General features: G+C 58.9%; 8 protein-coding genes across 8 annotated transcripts; 4 read left to right on the top strand and 4 right to left on the bottom strand.

Annotated features, from left to right (window-relative positions):
* The first annotated feature begins 17 nt into the window (after nucleotides 1–17).
* FA10DRAFT_299820 (PAP2-domain-containing protein) lies at nucleotides 18–1862 on the top strand. Its single transcript, XM_025524763.1, has 3 exons — nucleotides 18–188; nucleotides 256–655; nucleotides 733–1862. Exons 1-3 carry the CDS (start codon nucleotides 83–85, stop codon nucleotides 1814–1816), a joined length of 1590 nt encoding a protein of 529 aa, XP_025378387.1. The 5' UTR covers nucleotides 18–82; the 3' UTR covers nucleotides 1817–1862.
* A 259-nt stretch (nucleotides 1863–2121) lies between these two features.
* On the top strand, nucleotides 2122–4484 carry FA10DRAFT_278067 (MBOAT-domain-containing protein). The gene is made up of 5 exons (XM_025523426.1): nucleotides 2122–2239; nucleotides 2320–2771; nucleotides 2857–3199; nucleotides 3266–3428; nucleotides 3501–4484. Exons 1-5 carry the CDS (start codon nucleotides 2177–2179, stop codon nucleotides 4175–4177), a joined length of 1698 nt encoding a protein of 565 aa, XP_025378386.1. The 5' UTR covers nucleotides 2122–2176; the 3' UTR covers nucleotides 4178–4484.
* Nucleotides 4245–5577, bottom strand: FA10DRAFT_265057 (DnaJ-domain-containing protein). Its single transcript, XM_025520904.1, has 3 exons — nucleotides 5178–5577; nucleotides 4993–5099; nucleotides 4245–4922 (listed from the first exon to the last, which is right to left on the bottom strand). The coding sequence occupies exons 1-3, from the start codon at nucleotides 5379–5381 to the stop codon at nucleotides 4403–4405; spliced, it is 831 nt and encodes a 276-aa protein (XP_025378385.1). The 5' UTR covers nucleotides 5382–5577; the 3' UTR covers nucleotides 4245–4402.
* Nucleotides 5578–5591: 14 nt separating this feature from the next.
* Nucleotides 5592–7795, bottom strand: FA10DRAFT_238625 (PALP-domain-containing protein). Its single transcript, XM_025519146.1, has 5 exons — nucleotides 7229–7795; nucleotides 7000–7159; nucleotides 6702–6935; nucleotides 6034–6632; nucleotides 5592–5967 (listed from the first exon to the last, which is right to left on the bottom strand). The coding sequence occupies exons 1-5, from the start codon at nucleotides 7723–7725 to the stop codon at nucleotides 5706–5708; spliced, it is 1752 nt and encodes a 583-aa protein (XP_025378384.1). The 5' UTR covers nucleotides 7726–7795; the 3' UTR covers nucleotides 5592–5705.
* A 138-nt stretch (nucleotides 7796–7933) lies between these two features.
* FA10DRAFT_265055 (hypothetical protein) lies at nucleotides 7934–9146 on the top strand. The gene is made up of 2 exons (XM_025520903.1): nucleotides 7934–8983; nucleotides 9057–9146. The coding sequence occupies exons 1-2, from the start codon at nucleotides 8003–8005 to the stop codon at nucleotides 9060–9062; spliced, it is 987 nt and encodes a 328-aa protein (XP_025378383.1). The 5' UTR covers nucleotides 7934–8002; the 3' UTR covers nucleotides 9063–9146.
* FA10DRAFT_265054 (cytidine deaminase-like protein) lies at nucleotides 9067–10188 on the bottom strand. Its single transcript, XM_025520902.1, has 4 exons — nucleotides 10005–10188; nucleotides 9683–9939; nucleotides 9462–9616; nucleotides 9067–9376 (listed from the first exon to the last, which is right to left on the bottom strand). Exons 1-4 carry the CDS (start codon nucleotides 10179–10181, stop codon nucleotides 9180–9182), a joined length of 786 nt encoding a protein of 261 aa, XP_025378382.1. The 5' UTR covers nucleotides 10182–10188; the 3' UTR covers nucleotides 9067–9179.
* Nucleotides 10189–10431: 243 nt separating this feature from the next.
* Nucleotides 10432–12429, top strand: FA10DRAFT_265052 (TIP41-domain-containing protein). Its single transcript, XM_025520901.1, has 3 exons — nucleotides 10432–11424; nucleotides 11499–11888; nucleotides 11973–12429. The coding sequence occupies exons 1-3, from the start codon at nucleotides 10504–10506 to the stop codon at nucleotides 12348–12350; spliced, it is 1689 nt and encodes a 562-aa protein (XP_025378381.1). The 5' UTR covers nucleotides 10432–10503; the 3' UTR covers nucleotides 12351–12429.
* Nucleotides 12380–13885, bottom strand: FA10DRAFT_238619 (histone acetyltransferase type B). The gene is made up of 2 exons (XM_025519145.1): nucleotides 12759–13885; nucleotides 12380–12690 (listed from the first exon to the last, which is right to left on the bottom strand). The coding sequence occupies exons 1-2, from the start codon at nucleotides 13830–13832 to the stop codon at nucleotides 12439–12441; spliced, it is 1326 nt and encodes a 441-aa protein (XP_025378380.1). The 5' UTR covers nucleotides 13833–13885; the 3' UTR covers nucleotides 12380–12438.
* Nucleotides 13886–13970: the final 85 nt, after the last annotated feature.

Genomic DNA, 13970 nt, shown 5'->3' with positions numbered 1-13970 from the left:
GTTTCCTTCGTCAGCCTGTCCAAGTCTCAATCGCGGCGACGAAGAAGGAAGCTGCCGCGCACGAAAAGGGGGCCTACACAATATGGGCTCGGCGCTCTTGGGGCTGGTTCAGGGAGTGTTCAGCTCGGACCACGTTGGATCTCTAGACCCAGGCCAATTCACCTCTCTGGCCCTCACGCACGTCCAATGTGAGTTCACTTGCCCTTCCTTCCCCTTTCTACAGCGGCCGCCATCGCTGACAACGTAGCCCCAAAGACGATGCCCGCCACTCACTCTCGGCCACCCTGGCTCTCGTCACGCTGGCGCCGCTCTTCCTGCTCTCTTCGTACGTAACACTCCTCCTCTTCCGGCGCGAGCTCAGCATTCTCGTCGGCCTCGCCGGTCAGCTGGCCAACGAGGCCCTCAACTGGGTCCTCAAGCGCTCTTTCCGCCATCCGAGGCCCACGTCCTTTCTTGGCACGGGCTACGCAATGCCGAGCTCCCACGCTCAGTTCATGGGCTACTTTGCTGCCTTTTGGCTCCTCCACCTCTTCACCTTCCGGCCGGGCATGGCAAAGGATCGTTGCTGGTCTCTCATTTGGGTCCTACGTAGATTCGAGCACACCGTCGTGGTGGGGCTCATCGTCTCTCTCAGCGCTGCCGTGGCCTACAGCCGGTGAGTCTTTTCTTTTTCTAAGTTCTCACAGCGCTGCGCTTAGGGACCATGCTGACCGTGCGTCGCACTACCCTTAGGTACCACCTCTCCTACCACACGCCGCTGCAGATCATCGTGGGAGCAGCGCTTGGCTTCGCCTTCGGTATCGCATGGTACCACGTCTTTGAAACGCTAAGCCGTCGGCGTAACCTCTTCTCCACTGCATATAAAGGCGGGCCCAAGACTGTCCGGCAGGTGATCCTCGAGCACCCCTTGGTCACTGCCCTCCGAATACGCGACAGCTGGGCCGTGTGGGACGATGGGGGCGTGGAGAACGAGTACGGGCTGTGGAAGCGAGACTATGACTTTCTCAATCGCTTCGAAGTCTCGAGGAGATATGCCTTGGGCAACGATGCCACGACAAGTCCCAATGATGGGATTCACCTAGAGAGGATGCTCTTGGCACTCGAGTTCGCTAGTAGATGCGATCCAACGACGACCGCCTTCAGTGTCGGCTGCGTCATCGCCCGGTCGTCGAGCAACGGCAGCATGCAGCGCGATGACGGCGGCACTCGGGGCATTTTTACCACCGGCTACTCTCGCGAGACGCCTGGCAACACGCACGCCGAGGAAGTGGCCCTCGAGAGACTCGCTCTGCGGTGCGTCCAAGTCCAGAAAAAGGCAACGCGAGAGCCGGACAACTTTCTTGATCTAGATCTGTACACGACTATGGAGCCCTGCAGCAGCCGGCTGTCAAAGAAACCGCCGTGCGTCGAGCGGATCCTCGAGTTCAACCGGGACAAGTACCGCTTCAGGGCGCCTGCGGGCCACAATGTCACGCTACGCATCGCCCGCGTCTTTCAGGGCGTCAAGGAGCCAGACGATTTTGTCAAGTGCGAAGGCACGCGCATACTCAGAGACAATGGCATCGCCGTGTACACCGTAGAAGGGCCGACCAAGCTGGTGTACGACGGCGCCTCACCCAGCCAGCTCACGCTGCATCCAGGCTGGCTGGAGCGCGAGGCGCTGAGGCTCGCCAAGAAGGGGCAAAAGGACCAGGCCGTTGCGGTCCCGGACGAGATGCGAGCGTGGCAGGAGCCAGGCTGGCGGCAGGCCGAGCCAGCAACACGCTCGAGCACATCTTGGCCGTGGACGAGGGACGAGGCGCGCAAAAGGCGCTGAGGGGCCTTGTCTGCTCTTTGTACCTATAGCTGCTACAATCATGCTCTTTCGTCTTATGTGTGCGCCATCTATGTGTGCGCCATCTTTGCGCTTCTATCTGTCTGATCGAGCAAGGGCCGAGTATGCTGCGGGCAACGAGCATCTGATTAGCCATGACGCAGCGATTGATGCGGCCTTTCACATCCACTACTGGCCTATTCTCTGGGGGGACGGGTATAAAAAAAAGAAAAAAAGGTGAGAAGTGGAGGGCCACGTGAATGTCCGAGAAAGCTTTTTTGTGTTGCAAAGGTTCCTCCTGCTCGCTGCTTCTCTTCTAGCCAGCAGCGGTCGAGAGGAGGAACAGAGGATCAAGACAAAGTCATGTTCCGGGATACCTTTATCTACCTCGGCGAGGCTACGGCCATGCCCCCCGACTATGTCAAGGTGCGTGTTTCCTTTGTCTCTCTGAAAGAAACTGTCGCCAGGTGCCAAGAGGCTCACCGATCTTGTTCGGTACTCCACAGCTCTTTACCTGCTTCTTTCTGGCATTTCCGCTCGCTGTGCCTCTGCCGCACCTGACGGCAGTACAGAAGCACCTGTTCAACTTCCTTGTCGGCTCCTTCTTCCTTTGGGGCATCCTCGATCTTCCCGGCGGCTACCTTCAGCTGCTGGTCTCAACCCTGACGACTTACTTTGTCACCAAGCACAATGTCGGCGGCAAGGCCTGGATGCCCTGGCTCGTCTTTGGCTTGGCCATGGGCCACCTCACCGTCAACCACCTCGTGCGGGCCTTTGGAAATATCCCGCTGACCACCATCGAGATCACGGCCGCGCAGATGGTGCTGACGATGAACCTCACGAGCTTCGCCTGGAGCGTGCACGATGGCAAGAACAGGACGGCCGAGCAGTGCGATGAACAGCAGAAGAGCATGCGCATCACCGAGTTCCCGAGCATCCTTGAGTTTCTGGGCTACGCGTGAGTGTCTCTCGCCCCCCTCCCCCTTCTGCCGTGTGCTGTAGTACGGGCTTTACTAAGTCGAGCAACGTGACCTACCCGACAGGTTTTACTTTCCGGGCCTCCTCATCGGGCCATCGACTCGCTTCGTCGACTACCGGGCCTGGTCCACAGGGGCGATGTACCCCGAGAAGACGCGCACGTCACCATACTCGGGCATGCGTCTTCCCCCCCGAGGTCGCGTCCAGGCCTGCGCAAAGCAGCTCACCCTGGGCATCCTCTCGCTCGCCGCGTGGTCCTACCTCACCCCTCGCTTCGACTACGAGATGCTCGTGGCTCCCCTCAAGCTTGGCGAGGAGAAGCCGGGTATTCTTTCGCGCGTAGTCCTCACACAGCTCGCGGGATTTGCAGCCAGGACAAAGTACTACGGCATCTGGAATCTGACAAACGTAAGCCTCCTTTCCTACTCTCCCAAGGTATACCTGTTCTAACAAATTGCTGCCCGTACATAAAAGGCGGCATGCATTTTGTCCGGCCTCTCGTTCAATGGCTTCGTTGGCGGCGCCAAAGAGAACCAGGGCCAGTCAAAGTGGAACCGATGCCAGAATGTAAACTTCATGGGCATCGAATTTGCAAACAACTGGAAGGAGCTCCTCGACAGCTGGAACATCAACACTAGTGAGTGCAAGCGCGCATCGTTGGCCTTATAGTCCCGACGAGCACGGCACTGACTAAAAAATGCGACCACAGACGTGTGGCTGCGCAACAATGTCTACAAGCGCGTGTCGCGACCGGGCAAGAAGCCGGGCTTCAAGAGCACCATGGCCACCTTTATCACCAGTGCCTTTTGGCACGGCGTCGCGCCCGGCTACTACCTCGCCTTTGTCCTCGGTGGCCTCCTGCAGTCGAGCGGCCGCGGGCTGCGCTCCCACCTGCGCCCCATCTTCTTCAAGGGAAGCGTCGCGCGCAAGTCGAACCCCACCTCTGTCCGCTCCCTCCTTGACGGCAGCTACACGATCGCGCAGCTCGCCTACTGCACCCTCTCGGTCGTGGCCGTGCAGCTCACGATGAACTACACGGCGGCGCCCTTTATCCTCCTCGAATTCGGCAAGAGCCTGCAGGCGTGGGGCCAGCTCTGGTACTACGGTATCGTGTTGGCCCTCGGTCCCATGGTGGCCATTCGGCTCGGTGCAGGCAAGTGGCTCGACAGCGTCAGCGGCGCTGGCGCCGAGAAGAAGCGGCAGAGGAACGAGAAGGAGCAGCAACAGCAGCAGCAAAAGGGAGCCAAGGAGGGCAACCCGCAGGTGCCCGATGTCGACAAGATCGAGGGCGAGGCGAAGAAGACGGGCGAGGAGGTCAGGGACGCTGCCATGGAAAAGGTCGAGGACCTGAGGAGCGGCCAGGCAAACGGCAAGAAGAGCCAATAAATGCGCTCATCTCCGAGCGCAATGAAAGAAGGAAAAACCCAAAATGCAAGGCAGGACGTTGGTCAAAGAGACAGTTGAAAAAAAGATGCATGTACTGTATATAGCCTCAGGGTCTGTGAGAGGATCACTTGGTAGAATACAGGATCCTCGCGGATTTGCTAATGACATGAGTAAGGAGCTTGAAAACAGACCGTCTAAATGCTGTTTGGGGTGGAATCTGGACGTTCAACATCTTCTGATTGTCACTGAGTCTCTATGCTCCCACTCGTCCTCTTGCTCGGCCTTGATCTTGGTCGTCTGGCTCCCGCCCCCCAGCCTCGTGCCGACCCAAAAGACGACGTAGAAAAGCCCTGCGACCTGGAGGAATCTGATGACGGGGCTGGCCGTCTGTGCATGGTGCTCCTCTGGCGAGACATTGCCGAAGCTGTCCTTGTAGGCCGCGGTGCCCTGGCGAGCCTGCGTCGCGGCCTCGCGCCGCCGCTCGCGCGCCGCAAAGCGCTCAAACATCGATGATGAGCTGCCGCTGCCGCTGCTCGTCGAGGAGCCAGAGAAGTGGGGGTGGTACGACGAGGCCCTGCTCTGATGGTGCTGCGAGTCGCGCCGGCCCTGCTGCTGCCGGTAATTCCACGCATATGTCGCGCGGGCCCGTCGCGACGAGTTGTCCGACGAGGCGTACCGGAAGCTCCTCCCTCCGCCTCCCCCACCACCCGCTCTCCGTGCCGCAAGGGACCGGTCATATTCTTTCCTGTGTTGAGAGAAAGCAACAGCATTAGCAGGGCGAAACAGAAGTAAATTGTTAGAACGCAGAGACTGACCGATTGGCCTCGGTCCCGAGCGACGCATACGCCTCGGACACTTCCTGAAACTTGCGCTTCGCATCGTCTGAACCCTGGTTGCGGTCTGGGTGGAACTGCTTCGATAGCTGTTTGTGTCCACATACATCGTTCGTCAGTCCTGCCTTTCCACTCATGGCCCCAAGCTCGGGTTGACAACGACTCACCTTGTAGAACTGCGCCTTGATGTCCTTCTGCGAGGCCTGGGGAGAAATGTCGAGTGTGCTATAGTGGTCGTGCCACGGTGCCGTCGTATGGAGCAGCCGTGGTTTGTTCACACTTCCAGCTACTTGAAGGCCCACAGCCGAGCGTATCCCACGAGGAGGAGCACGGGACGGCAGCAGCAACGGCACTGGCACTGGCGTGTGCATGAAGAGCGTCCGAGCCGACGAGGGCAAAGTGGAGGAGGCGTTGCCTCGCCACCCAGGCTGAGCAGAGAGTAGCCCACTCGACGACGACGACGTCGACGCCAGTGTCAGCTTGGACGTCGAGGCCCACCGTAGATGATGCGCCATCGCCCCAAGTCCAGAGAACAGACAGCGCCGTCGTCTCTCGAGCAGTGCGTTAGAAAGCAGGTTAATGAAGGGTTTCGCGCGTCTGCTACGCTATCAGATAGATTGAGATTACATAATGTTGCTTGTGATACATTCCTTTTCGAAGGCTCACATCTCGGGTCCAAGCTCACGGCCAAGCCTCTAAGAGGAAGCAGGTGGCGCATCAGCAGGAGCAGGAGCAGCCAAGATGTCTGATATATCATTCTTTGCCGGGTCCAGACCAAGCTTCCGCACCGCATCGTCATCCCAGAACTTGGAGAGGTGCCTCGTCCCTGAGTCGCACAAGATCGTCACAACCACCGGCGGCTCCCCGCCCTTTCTTGTTTGCTGCTTGAGTCTCAGCGCCGTCCGCACCGCTGCGACGCAGTTGACGGCCGACGAAGAGCCGAGAAAGAGGCCGTCTCTGTCGAGTCATTGATCAGCTCAAAGTAATATTAGAACATAGACTGACGGAGGAGGAGAAACACACCTCAGAACCAAATGCCTCGACATGCGAAGTGCCTCATCGTCTGTGACCCTCTCTGCCGAGTCGAAGTAGTCGAGGCCCATCTCAAAGTTTTTTGTGAGCCTGTTGAGCCCGATGCCCTCCACGACCGTGTCTACCTGGTGTCTTCGGCGCTTGCCCTCGGCCTCTGTCTGGTTGAACATGACGCCGTACTTGACCTTGTTGAAGAGACCCGAGCCCTGGGGGTCTGCCAGCACGATCTCAATGCGCCGCTCCGCTTCGCGCTGACCGGGCCATTCCAGCCCTCCCGACTCCTTCTTTTCCTCTTCCCAGGGTTTGACCTCGTCTTCGGACGGGGCCCACCTTCGCTGCGCAGACCTCCGGTTGCCAAAGCGGAGCCACGAGGTGAAGATGCCTGAATCGGAGTCGGAGTCACCGTCGTCAGACCCCGAGTCGCTAGCGTTGGCCTCGGCGACTTGTTGCTGGAGGTAGACGGCCACGCCAGAAAGCGTGCCTCCCGTGCCGGCACCCGCGACAAAGGCGTCGAGCATCCCACCGGTTTGCCTCCAAATCTCGGGACCTGTCCCATGGTAGTGGGCGTAAAAGTTGGAAACGTTCTCAAACTAGGATTAGGATACTCCTTCGTCAGCAGTCGAATGGGAAGCTCCTGTAGCTGTGTACGAATAACCCACCTGGTCGGCAAAGAAGCCCCGCGGCTTCGTCTCGAGATCGTCTGCATCGTCTGCATGCGTCGTCTCAGACCCTGAGCGGTGAGCATGCGCATTTGTGGTGACGACGAGGTCGCTTCGCTTCTCTCCACCGTCAAAGATTTCGCCTGACGCTGATTGCTCGTCGGTATGAGGATGCGGGCCGACAAGCTCAGTGGTTCCGAAGGCCTCCGCGCGAGCTCGCGCCTCATTGACGAACTGCATGAAGAACAGCGTGTCAGGTCGCCACAGAATCAGCGCAGTTAGGGGATCTATCACGCACATGTCTCGGATCGACGATGCCCCGAGGACGGACGGCGTCGATCTCGGCGCCGAGCTTTCTCAGAAGCTCTGCCTTTTCGCGAGCTACATCGTCGGGAATGACAATGGAGCACCGATACCCTCTTGCTCTCGAGAGAGTTGCCAGCGATATCCCCGTCGATCTGCAGGGGCCATACATTTCTTCCGTTGTCAGCTCTAGCCCTTTTTCTAAGGTGCCGCGCATGACCCACCCGACTGTCCCCTCAAAGATGCAGCTGCCGGTATTGGGATGCAGCAGCCCCTCATCCTCGGCATCGTCCAGAATCTGCTTGGCGACACGGTCCTTTGGGCTTCCTCCCGGGTTGAGGAACTCGGCCTTGGCCAGGATCTCGCAGCCGGTCAGCTCGCTCAGGCTCTCGATCCGCATCAGCGGCGTGTTGCCAATGAGGCCGTCGACGCCGCGCACGACCTGGCCCGCACGGATGTCGATGATGCCGCCCGCTCTCCGGCGCCGCCGTCCGCTGTCCAGCTCGTCGCTCCGATCGCTTCGTCCACTGGTGCTGGTCCGACCCGCAAAGCGAGCCAGCCGCCGCCGGCGTCGTCGTCGCGCACGGACATTGGCGAGGAGCAGCGCAGTCGCGAGGCTTCCGAGCGAAAGCGTGATGCCCGACACGACGCCGACGAGGAAGAACGACCGGCGTCCCCGGCCTGCAAGTGAAGGAGGAAGCTGCAGCCACGACAGATCCATGTCTCCCTCAGAACGAATGCCTAACGCTATAGTCTCGTCTCCACTGCTTCCTTCCCTCCGACTAATAAGCAGCAGCAATAGGTGTCGGGAATTGTCAAGGGAAGTGGAGCGTCAGGCGCGGGCGCGCGCCTGAAGCACGTGGCGCGAAAAAGTCGAGCCTTGTTTCCAAAAATTTCCAAGAGGGATCCGGCCATAAAAAATTTGGAGAGAAAGCGTTCTTCCTGCGCGCAAGTACTGGACGGACAAGACAACGACGACGACGTCAAGACAAGAGAAGATGGCAGTATCAAAAAGCACTGCGGCCAAGAAGAGCAGTATGACAAAGGCGCAACCCAAGGCGGCTGCGGAGTCAAAGGGCAAGAAGAGTGCTGCTCCCCTGCCTCCAGCGAAGCCTGTGCTGGAAAAGGGAAAGAAGAGGGCGAGGGAAGAGGTGGTGAAGAAGGCCGATAAGAGCGAGCGGCCGCAGAAGAAGAAAGCGGCAGCGACGGCGGCACTTGAGTCAGAAAGCGAAGAGGACGAGAACGATAGCGAAGTGGGAGCACCTGTCGAAGAGGAGAGGGACGCAGAGGAGGAGGCAGACAGCGAGGATGACGAGGACGATGGAGACTACATCCACGGCCTGTCTGATGTCTCGGGCAGCGAGTCGGGCGCCGACTCGTCAGACGAAGATGACGAGGATGACGATGGAGGAAGCAGTCTGGCAGAGATCTCAAGCTCCGGCGTGGTGCGGCTGCCCAGCAGCAAGAACGACGCAGTGGTCAAGGCCAAGCTGGACAAGGTGCGCGACAAGAAGCAGGGAAAGGCGCATGCTTCGACGCCGACAGTTATTTACTTTGGACGGCTGCCCAAGTCGATGACTGAGGAGCCTCTCCGAAAGTACCTTGCGCAATTCGGCGATGTCTCGCGCCTGCGGCTCTCGAGGAATCGGCGAACGGGCGCGTCAAAGCACTACGCATTTGTCGAGTTTGACGACGAGGATGTGGCGCGGATCGTGGCAGAGACAATGGACAACTACCTCATCGAGAACCGCATGTTGCAGGCGAAGGTGGTGCCCAAGGACAAGGTTCACCCCAAGATGTGGGTCGGTGCCGACCGCAAGTTCAAAAAGGTTCGTCACGCAGAAAAGCACCAGGACCGGCACAATGCGGTGCGCACCCAGGAAAGCCGGGAGAAGGCAGAGCGTAAGCTGCTGGAGAGACAGGAGAAGAAAAAGGACAAGATCAAGAAGCAGGGCATCGACTACGACTTTGATGGATACGTGAGTGTGCACTCTGGAGACTTTGGATGCGAAACCTCGACCTTGTGCTGACCCGGCCCGGGACGCATACAAGGCGTAATTTACGATGCTATTGTTCCTCTGTTTAGTCCTCCTCTCTCGATGACCGATGACGTTGACGAATAAAAATACAAGTGATAGCTATAATTTATAAGGAGATAAAGGAGGAAATGGCGGCCTAGAGGAGAGCCACCTCCTCAAGTCTGGGATGTGCGGGCTTGCTCCCCTCTGCCCCGCTCCCGCTCTCGCTGCCCGCCTCGTTGGGAGCGCTACCGCCAAGGCTGCCGTTGCCGTTGACTGCCGGAAGTCCGCTCTTCTTTCTCGTCGTCTTTTTCGTCGGCTGGCCATTGGGGCCATGCATTGACACGCCCGGAGCTGAGAATGTGCATCGATTGGCAGTCAGCAGAGTGGCATTGGGGAAGAGGAAGAAAAAGGAGCCCAAGGATAAAGGATGACCCACGTTGAAAGTCCGTCTTGAGCTTTCGGTTCGCCTTGCTCCGCGGGTTGGGCGCATAGATATTTTCGGTCAGGTAGAAGCGCCGGAGATGCATGATGGCCTGTTCGCGGGAGTAGCCTCCCACGGCCTCGTACCCTGGCGAGTTCTGAAGAATAGGGCTGTCCAAGGAAGAGTTTGCTGTCAGAGGGAGAGAGGCCAAGCCAAGACGAAGTAGAACTACTCACTCGCTATTGACCGGCAGCACGCTTCCGTTACCTCCGAAGCGCTCGTTGCCGGCGCCGAAAACGACGCGCTTGATGCCGACCTGGCGCAGAGCGGAAGCGCACATGATGCACGGCTCAATGGTGACATAGAGGGTCGTGGACTTGAATGGGTTGTCGCCCTCGGGACACCCGTGCGGATTTATGGGGAACTCCGACGACTTGGGTGGGTACAGGCTAAGGATATGGTCAATGGCCTCGAGCTCAGCATGTCTTGTTGCCTGAGAAAACAGAAATCAGTATTGGTCGTTCGGAGCCATCAGGGGGGGCAAGTCATAGCACTCACATTCATAAGCTCGTTTGTACGGTTGCGGTGGCGAGCAATGACCTTGCCATCGCGCACAAAGACACTTCCGACGGGCACCTCGGCCGCCTGAAATGCTTCGTCGGCCATGACCAGCGCCTCCTCCATCCATCGCTTGTCCTCCGCCGACTGCTCGTCCACGGGCACAAACAGTGTCATCGTTGCCCTATTCCCAGGTACACACACACGCGCTCGCTCGCTCGCTATGCCCGGTCCTAGTCCCCGTCAGACGCTGCTCAACCTGGGTCGTCGTCTCTTTCTCCAGACTCTTTCTTGGGTCCCTTTTGATGAATCAAACTTTTTTTTTTCCTGCTTTATTTTGGACGTCAGCCGGACGTCGGGCTTTCTCACGTGGGTGGTGAGAAAAAAAGCCCGTGCGCGCGCCATCGCCTTTGTCCACCCAAAAGCAACTGACTTCTCGGAACATCGACGACAAGCAACGGGGACGGCAAAGGAAACGAAAGGGACGGGGAGGTCTACGATGATGAATAGCGCACCATCGCAGGCATCGCACCGCCTGTACTCGCGACAGGAGGCCGCGTCGTCGTCTACTCCGCGACGGGCGCCTGATGCTCCGCTGTCTGCAGCGGACGTGGTGCATGTCAAGGGCATCGACATTTGCGGCTGGACCGTCGAGACTAGCCGTGGATCCATCGCGGACAGCAAGACAATCGACGAGCTGTCAGACAGGCTCAACATTCCCCTCCCAGAGATGCCGTTTGACAAGAATGCGCTGCGGATCACCCACGAAGCTAGCGGCTGGCAGTACATCTTTGATGCCGTCAGTGCGCTCAGGAGCGTCGAGGGCGTCGACCAGGCGCACAGGACCACGGGACTCGATGTCGGCGACGGAAGCGTGGGAACCTCGAATGGCAGCGCGGGGACTGGAGGCGCTGGTAGCAAGAGAGCACAGCGGAGTGGCGGACTGCTTGGCGACAAGCCGAAGAAGAGCCGACGAGTCAAGGTGGCCTATGCCGACGAATGGGGTAAAAGCAGGGAGCCTGCTCCTGGTTCTGGGCCATCGCCTACCCTCCTCAATACAGCGTCCAATTTCGGCTCAGACGTGGCCAAGGCTGTCGCTTCCGCCGTCAATGACCCAACGTCGACTATCTCCCTGGCAAGGGACTACGATTGGACCTATTCATGCACTTGGCCTGGCCATGAGCTTCTGCCAAAGCCCTCTACTGCGCACGGAAATGACGGAGAGGTAGTGAGCGAGTCACAATTTCATCTAGGGACCGACCCAGCGCGCGATCGGATTCCCATCGAGAGACTCGGTCCGCCACCGAATGCTGGCATGCCCGGCACGCCGAAACCAGAACCGATCCTCTTCTACGACGATCTGGTCCTCTTTGAAGACGAACTGGGCGACAATGGCTCGAGTATGCTCAACGTGAAGGTGGTGAGTCTGCTCTGCATTTCCTGGCAGTGACGCTCTTAAAAAAATGGCGGACTGACCGAGTACTTTTGGAGCAGCGAGTCATGCCGTCTGGATTTCTCGTTCTTCAGCGCTTCTTCCTCCGTGTCGACGACGTTCTCTTTCGCATCTTTGACACGAGGATGTACGTCGGCTTTGACGAGGAAGAAGACTCTATGGATCTGTCTCAGTCAACTGCTGCTTCTGCTGCCCCTCCAGCAACCGGATTCCCAACAACGGCTCGACCAACAGCACCCATCTCTGCCGACACAGCAACACGGCAGATGGGCGCCCTCTCGCTCGGCCCGACCCGTCGACAGATGATGGGCGCTCCCTCTGCAGGTGCCCAATCAATGGGCCCATCGAAGAAGCAAAAGGCAAAGGACAGCCAATTCCGCGTCATTCGGGAGTGCAGCGGCTGCCAAGCTAGCTATGCCGAGGTCAAGTCTGTGAGTTGCCGTCGTCTGTGCCTCTCTTCCTTTCCTCCTTCCCAAATAGCTGACTTCTGCCATCCGTGGTGACCGACCTTTCAGCGACTGCCACCATACAAGTCCAACGACCTGTCGCCCTTGACAGACCCAGGCTGGGTCGCGCAGAACCTCGAAAAGATCGCGCAGCGCAGGGCCCAGGAACTGCTGCGACGGCAGGGCCAACGGGGTATCAGCGACCCGGCAGCGGTGCTGGCCATGGCAAAGAGGCCGGGAAAGACAGAGTACAGAGGACCCGGCACGGCACCCGTCGGCCATCAGCTCAGTCCAGCGACACTGCCGGGCGCCGAGGGGGCTGCGACGCCCAATAGAATCCTGGCAGAAGTGAGGCAGGATGGGAAGGAGGACGATGACGACGACGACGATCGATGGGAGGGCGAGGGCGCCAGGGTCGACGTGGCCGTCCTGGGTGGCCAGCCGTGATCGTTGCTCGATGACTACTACATCACTCTGCATGTTCTCTCTCAAGTCTATCGCTACAATTTCATACGTTTATCAAAAGCATATAGTGCTATGCAAAGCGGGCCTTCTTTATGCTGCTGCTGCTACCGCTCCCGCCGCCGCTGCCGGCACCGCCGTTGAGCACGCCTGCCGTAGCCGCGCTGTCGAGGCCCGCCTCAATGATGCCGTCGACGTCTGTACCTGTGAGGGCAGCGTACTCGTCGAGGACGCTCTCGTACGTCTCCTGGAGCTTTGTCACGCGCTCGTGCTGCTCCATTTGCTTGAGCACATCTCTATTGAAACGATACAGCCTCGCCTTGACCTGTCAGAGAACAATGCCGTCGTCAGCTTTCAAATATCTGCTAAACACTGACACACAAGGAGACGCACCTGCAGCCGGAACTGCCTGCACTGCTCCACGTCGGCCTCGTCGAGCATCGTCAGCATGCACATTTCGACGAGGCGGGCCCACTGCCGCGGTGCAATCTTGTGCCGCAGTCTCTCCGTCTCGCTCCATGCCTTGTCGACGGGGGCGCGGAGCGCACCACCCTTCTTGGCTTCCTTTGCCCGTCTCAGGAAGCCGTCGCCCGACGAGTCGGTCGAGAAGAGGCGCGTCAGGTCGGACCGGTCGCGGAGATGGTCAAATGCTTCTGAGGGATCCTCGACTGTGAGCTCCGACACGCCAGCTCGCGCTTGGATGGCTGCATACACGGTGTCGTACAGCTTCGAGCCGTGCCCCTGGCCCTGGTAGATGGGGAGCACGAGGAACTGGCTCAGCCGGATGCGCGAGTTAGACGGGTAGGACCAGAACTTGTACAGGCTCGTGTAGCCAACAAACTTGTACTCTCCCGCATCGGTACGCTCGTAGACGACAAAGAACTCCCAGTTGTGCTCCTCCTCAGAGATATACGAGGCGCCCTCGATGAAGAGCAAGGCAAAGATCTGCATGCGCCGGTGCAGCTCCTTGAATCCAGGTGTGTCCCAATCGCAGTGGAAGATCTCAAAATTCTGCCCTTGGCCCGTCTTTGACTTTCCCTTTCCCTTGGAGGCAGACGAAGACCCAGCCTCGTACGTTGTCACTTTTTCTCCTACCGGTCGGAAGGTCTTGCAGTCCTCTGCGAGCAGCCGCTTGACCTCGGCCTGCTCATCCCTGGCCTCGCCCGACGTCTGGCTGATCTTGACAAAGTCCTGCCGGTCAGGAAGGAATTCGAGCAGAGTCTCCTGCACATCGTCTACTTTGATCGTCGTGCTCGTGTTCTTCTCGTCGTACGAGACCACGAGCGCGGGCTTGAGGCTGCCCGCGGCGAGAAAGAGGCAGATGCCAAGGTCCGTGTACCCGTAGATTGTCTCCTCTTCGCCAAAGATGGGATAGGTGAACGTCGGATGGAAAGTCGAGGTGCCTTCGGAGGAGACGAGGGACACGCGGAGTGCCTCGTTGGACGAGGCGGCCCACTTGTCCGGCATCGCGCTTCGTCAGTCAGTTGTAAGCAGAGTTGATGAGAAGACGAAATCGAGACGCGACCCCAGCGGCGAGCGCGTTTGTTCTGTTCCAAAAAGCACAGAGAGGGCCCGTGCAAAGGCTTCTTTCCACATGGCGTCTGG

Source organism: Acaromyces ingoldii (assembly GCF_003144295.1).
Source record: "Acaromyces ingoldii strain MCA 4198 unplaced genomic scaffold FA10scaffold_2, whole genome shotgun sequence".
Lineage (NCBI taxonomy): Eukaryota > Fungi > Basidiomycota > Exobasidiomycetes > Exobasidiales > Cryptobasidiaceae > Acaromyces > Acaromyces ingoldii.
The sequence above is the reverse complement of the archived record's forward strand: the minus strand, read 5'-3'. Positions and strand labels throughout refer to the sequence as shown.

What these genes read in the sequence shown, in the direction of transcription:
- FA10DRAFT_265057 (XM_025520904.1), bottom strand. Translation starts at nt 5,381, where the DNA reads ATGCACACGCCAGTGCCAGTGCCGTTGCTGCTGCCGTCCCGTGCTCCT. An exon ending in TCAAGGCGCAGTTCTACAAG is followed by an intron (nt 5,100 to 5,177) that starts GTGAGTCGTTGT and finishes GGACACAAACAG; the next exon opens with CTATCGAAGCAGTTCCACCC. An exon ending in CTCGGGACCGAGGCCAATCG is followed by an intron (nt 4,923 to 4,992) that starts GTCAGTCTCTGC and finishes CTCTCAACACAG; the next exon opens with GAAAGAATATGACCGGTCCC.
- FA10DRAFT_278067 (XM_025523426.1), top strand. Translation starts at nt 2,177, where the DNA reads ATGTTCCGGGATACCTTTATCTACCTCGGCGAGGCTACGGCCATGCCC. An exon ending in CTTGAGTTTCTGGGCTACGC is followed by an intron (nt 2,772 to 2,856) that starts GTGAGTGTCTCT and finishes CCTACCCGACAG; the next exon opens with GTTTTACTTTCCGGGCCTCC. An exon ending in GCATCTGGAATCTGACAAAC is followed by an intron (nt 3,200 to 3,265) that starts GTAAGCCTCCTT and finishes CGTACATAAAAG; the next exon opens with GCGGCATGCATTTTGTCCGG.
- FA10DRAFT_238625 (XM_025519146.1), bottom strand. Translation starts at nt 7,725, where the DNA reads ATGGATCTGTCGTGGCTGCAGCTTCCTCCTTCACTTGCAGGCCGGGGA. An exon ending in GGGGCTTCTTTGCCGACCAG is followed by an intron (nt 6,633 to 6,701) that starts GTGGGTTATTCG and finishes TCCTAATCCTAG; the next exon opens with TTTGAGAACGTTTCCAACTT. An exon ending in TCGAGGCATTTGGTTCTGAG is followed by an intron (nt 5,968 to 6,033) that starts GTGTGTTTCTCC and finishes ATGACTCGACAG; the next exon opens with AGACGGCCTCTTTCTCGGCT.
- FA10DRAFT_238619 (XM_025519145.1), bottom strand. Translation starts at nt 13,832, where the DNA reads ATGCCGGACAAGTGGGCCGCCTCGTCCAACGAGGCACTCCGCGTGTCC. An exon ending in GCAGGCAGTTCCGGCTGCAG is followed by an intron (nt 12,691 to 12,758) that starts GTGCGTCTCCTT and finishes GTTCTCTGACAG; the next exon opens with GTCAAGGCGAGGCTGTATCG.
- FA10DRAFT_265055 (XM_025520903.1), top strand. Translation starts at nt 8,003, where the DNA reads ATGGCAGTATCAAAAAGCACTGCGGCCAAGAAGAGCAGTATGACAAAG.
- FA10DRAFT_299820 (XM_025524763.1), top strand. Translation starts at nt 83, where the DNA reads ATGGGCTCGGCGCTCTTGGGGCTGGTTCAGGGAGTGTTCAGCTCGGAC. An exon ending in GGCCCTCACGCACGTCCAAT is followed by an intron (nt 189 to 255) that starts GTGAGTTCACTT and finishes GTAGCCCCAAAG; the next exon opens with ACGATGCCCGCCACTCACTC. An exon ending in GCTGCCGTGGCCTACAGCCG is followed by an intron (nt 656 to 732) that starts GTGAGTCTTTTC and finishes CACTACCCTTAG; the next exon opens with GTACCACCTCTCCTACCACA.
- FA10DRAFT_265054 (XM_025520902.1), bottom strand. Translation starts at nt 10,181, where the DNA reads ATGACACTGTTTGTGCCCGTGGACGAGCAGTCGGCGGAGGACAAGCGA. An exon ending in GTGCTGCCGGTCAATAGCGA is followed by an intron (nt 9,617 to 9,682) that starts GTGAGTAGTTCT and finishes TTCCTTGGACAG; the next exon opens with CCCTATTCTTCAGAACTCGC. An exon ending in GCTCAAGACGGACTTTCAAC is followed by an intron (nt 9,377 to 9,461) that starts GTGGGTCATCCT and finishes GCACATTCTCAG; the next exon opens with CTCCGGGCGTGTCAATGCAT.
- FA10DRAFT_265052 (XM_025520901.1), top strand. Translation starts at nt 10,504, where the DNA reads ATGATGAATAGCGCACCATCGCAGGCATCGCACCGCCTGTACTCGCGA. An exon ending in GTATGCTCAACGTGAAGGTG is followed by an intron (nt 11,425 to 11,498) that starts GTGAGTCTGCTC and finishes CTTTTGGAGCAG; the next exon opens with CGAGTCATGCCGTCTGGATT. An exon ending in GCTATGCCGAGGTCAAGTCT is followed by an intron (nt 11,889 to 11,972) that starts GTGAGTTGCCGT and finishes CCGACCTTTCAG; the next exon opens with CGACTGCCACCATACAAGTC.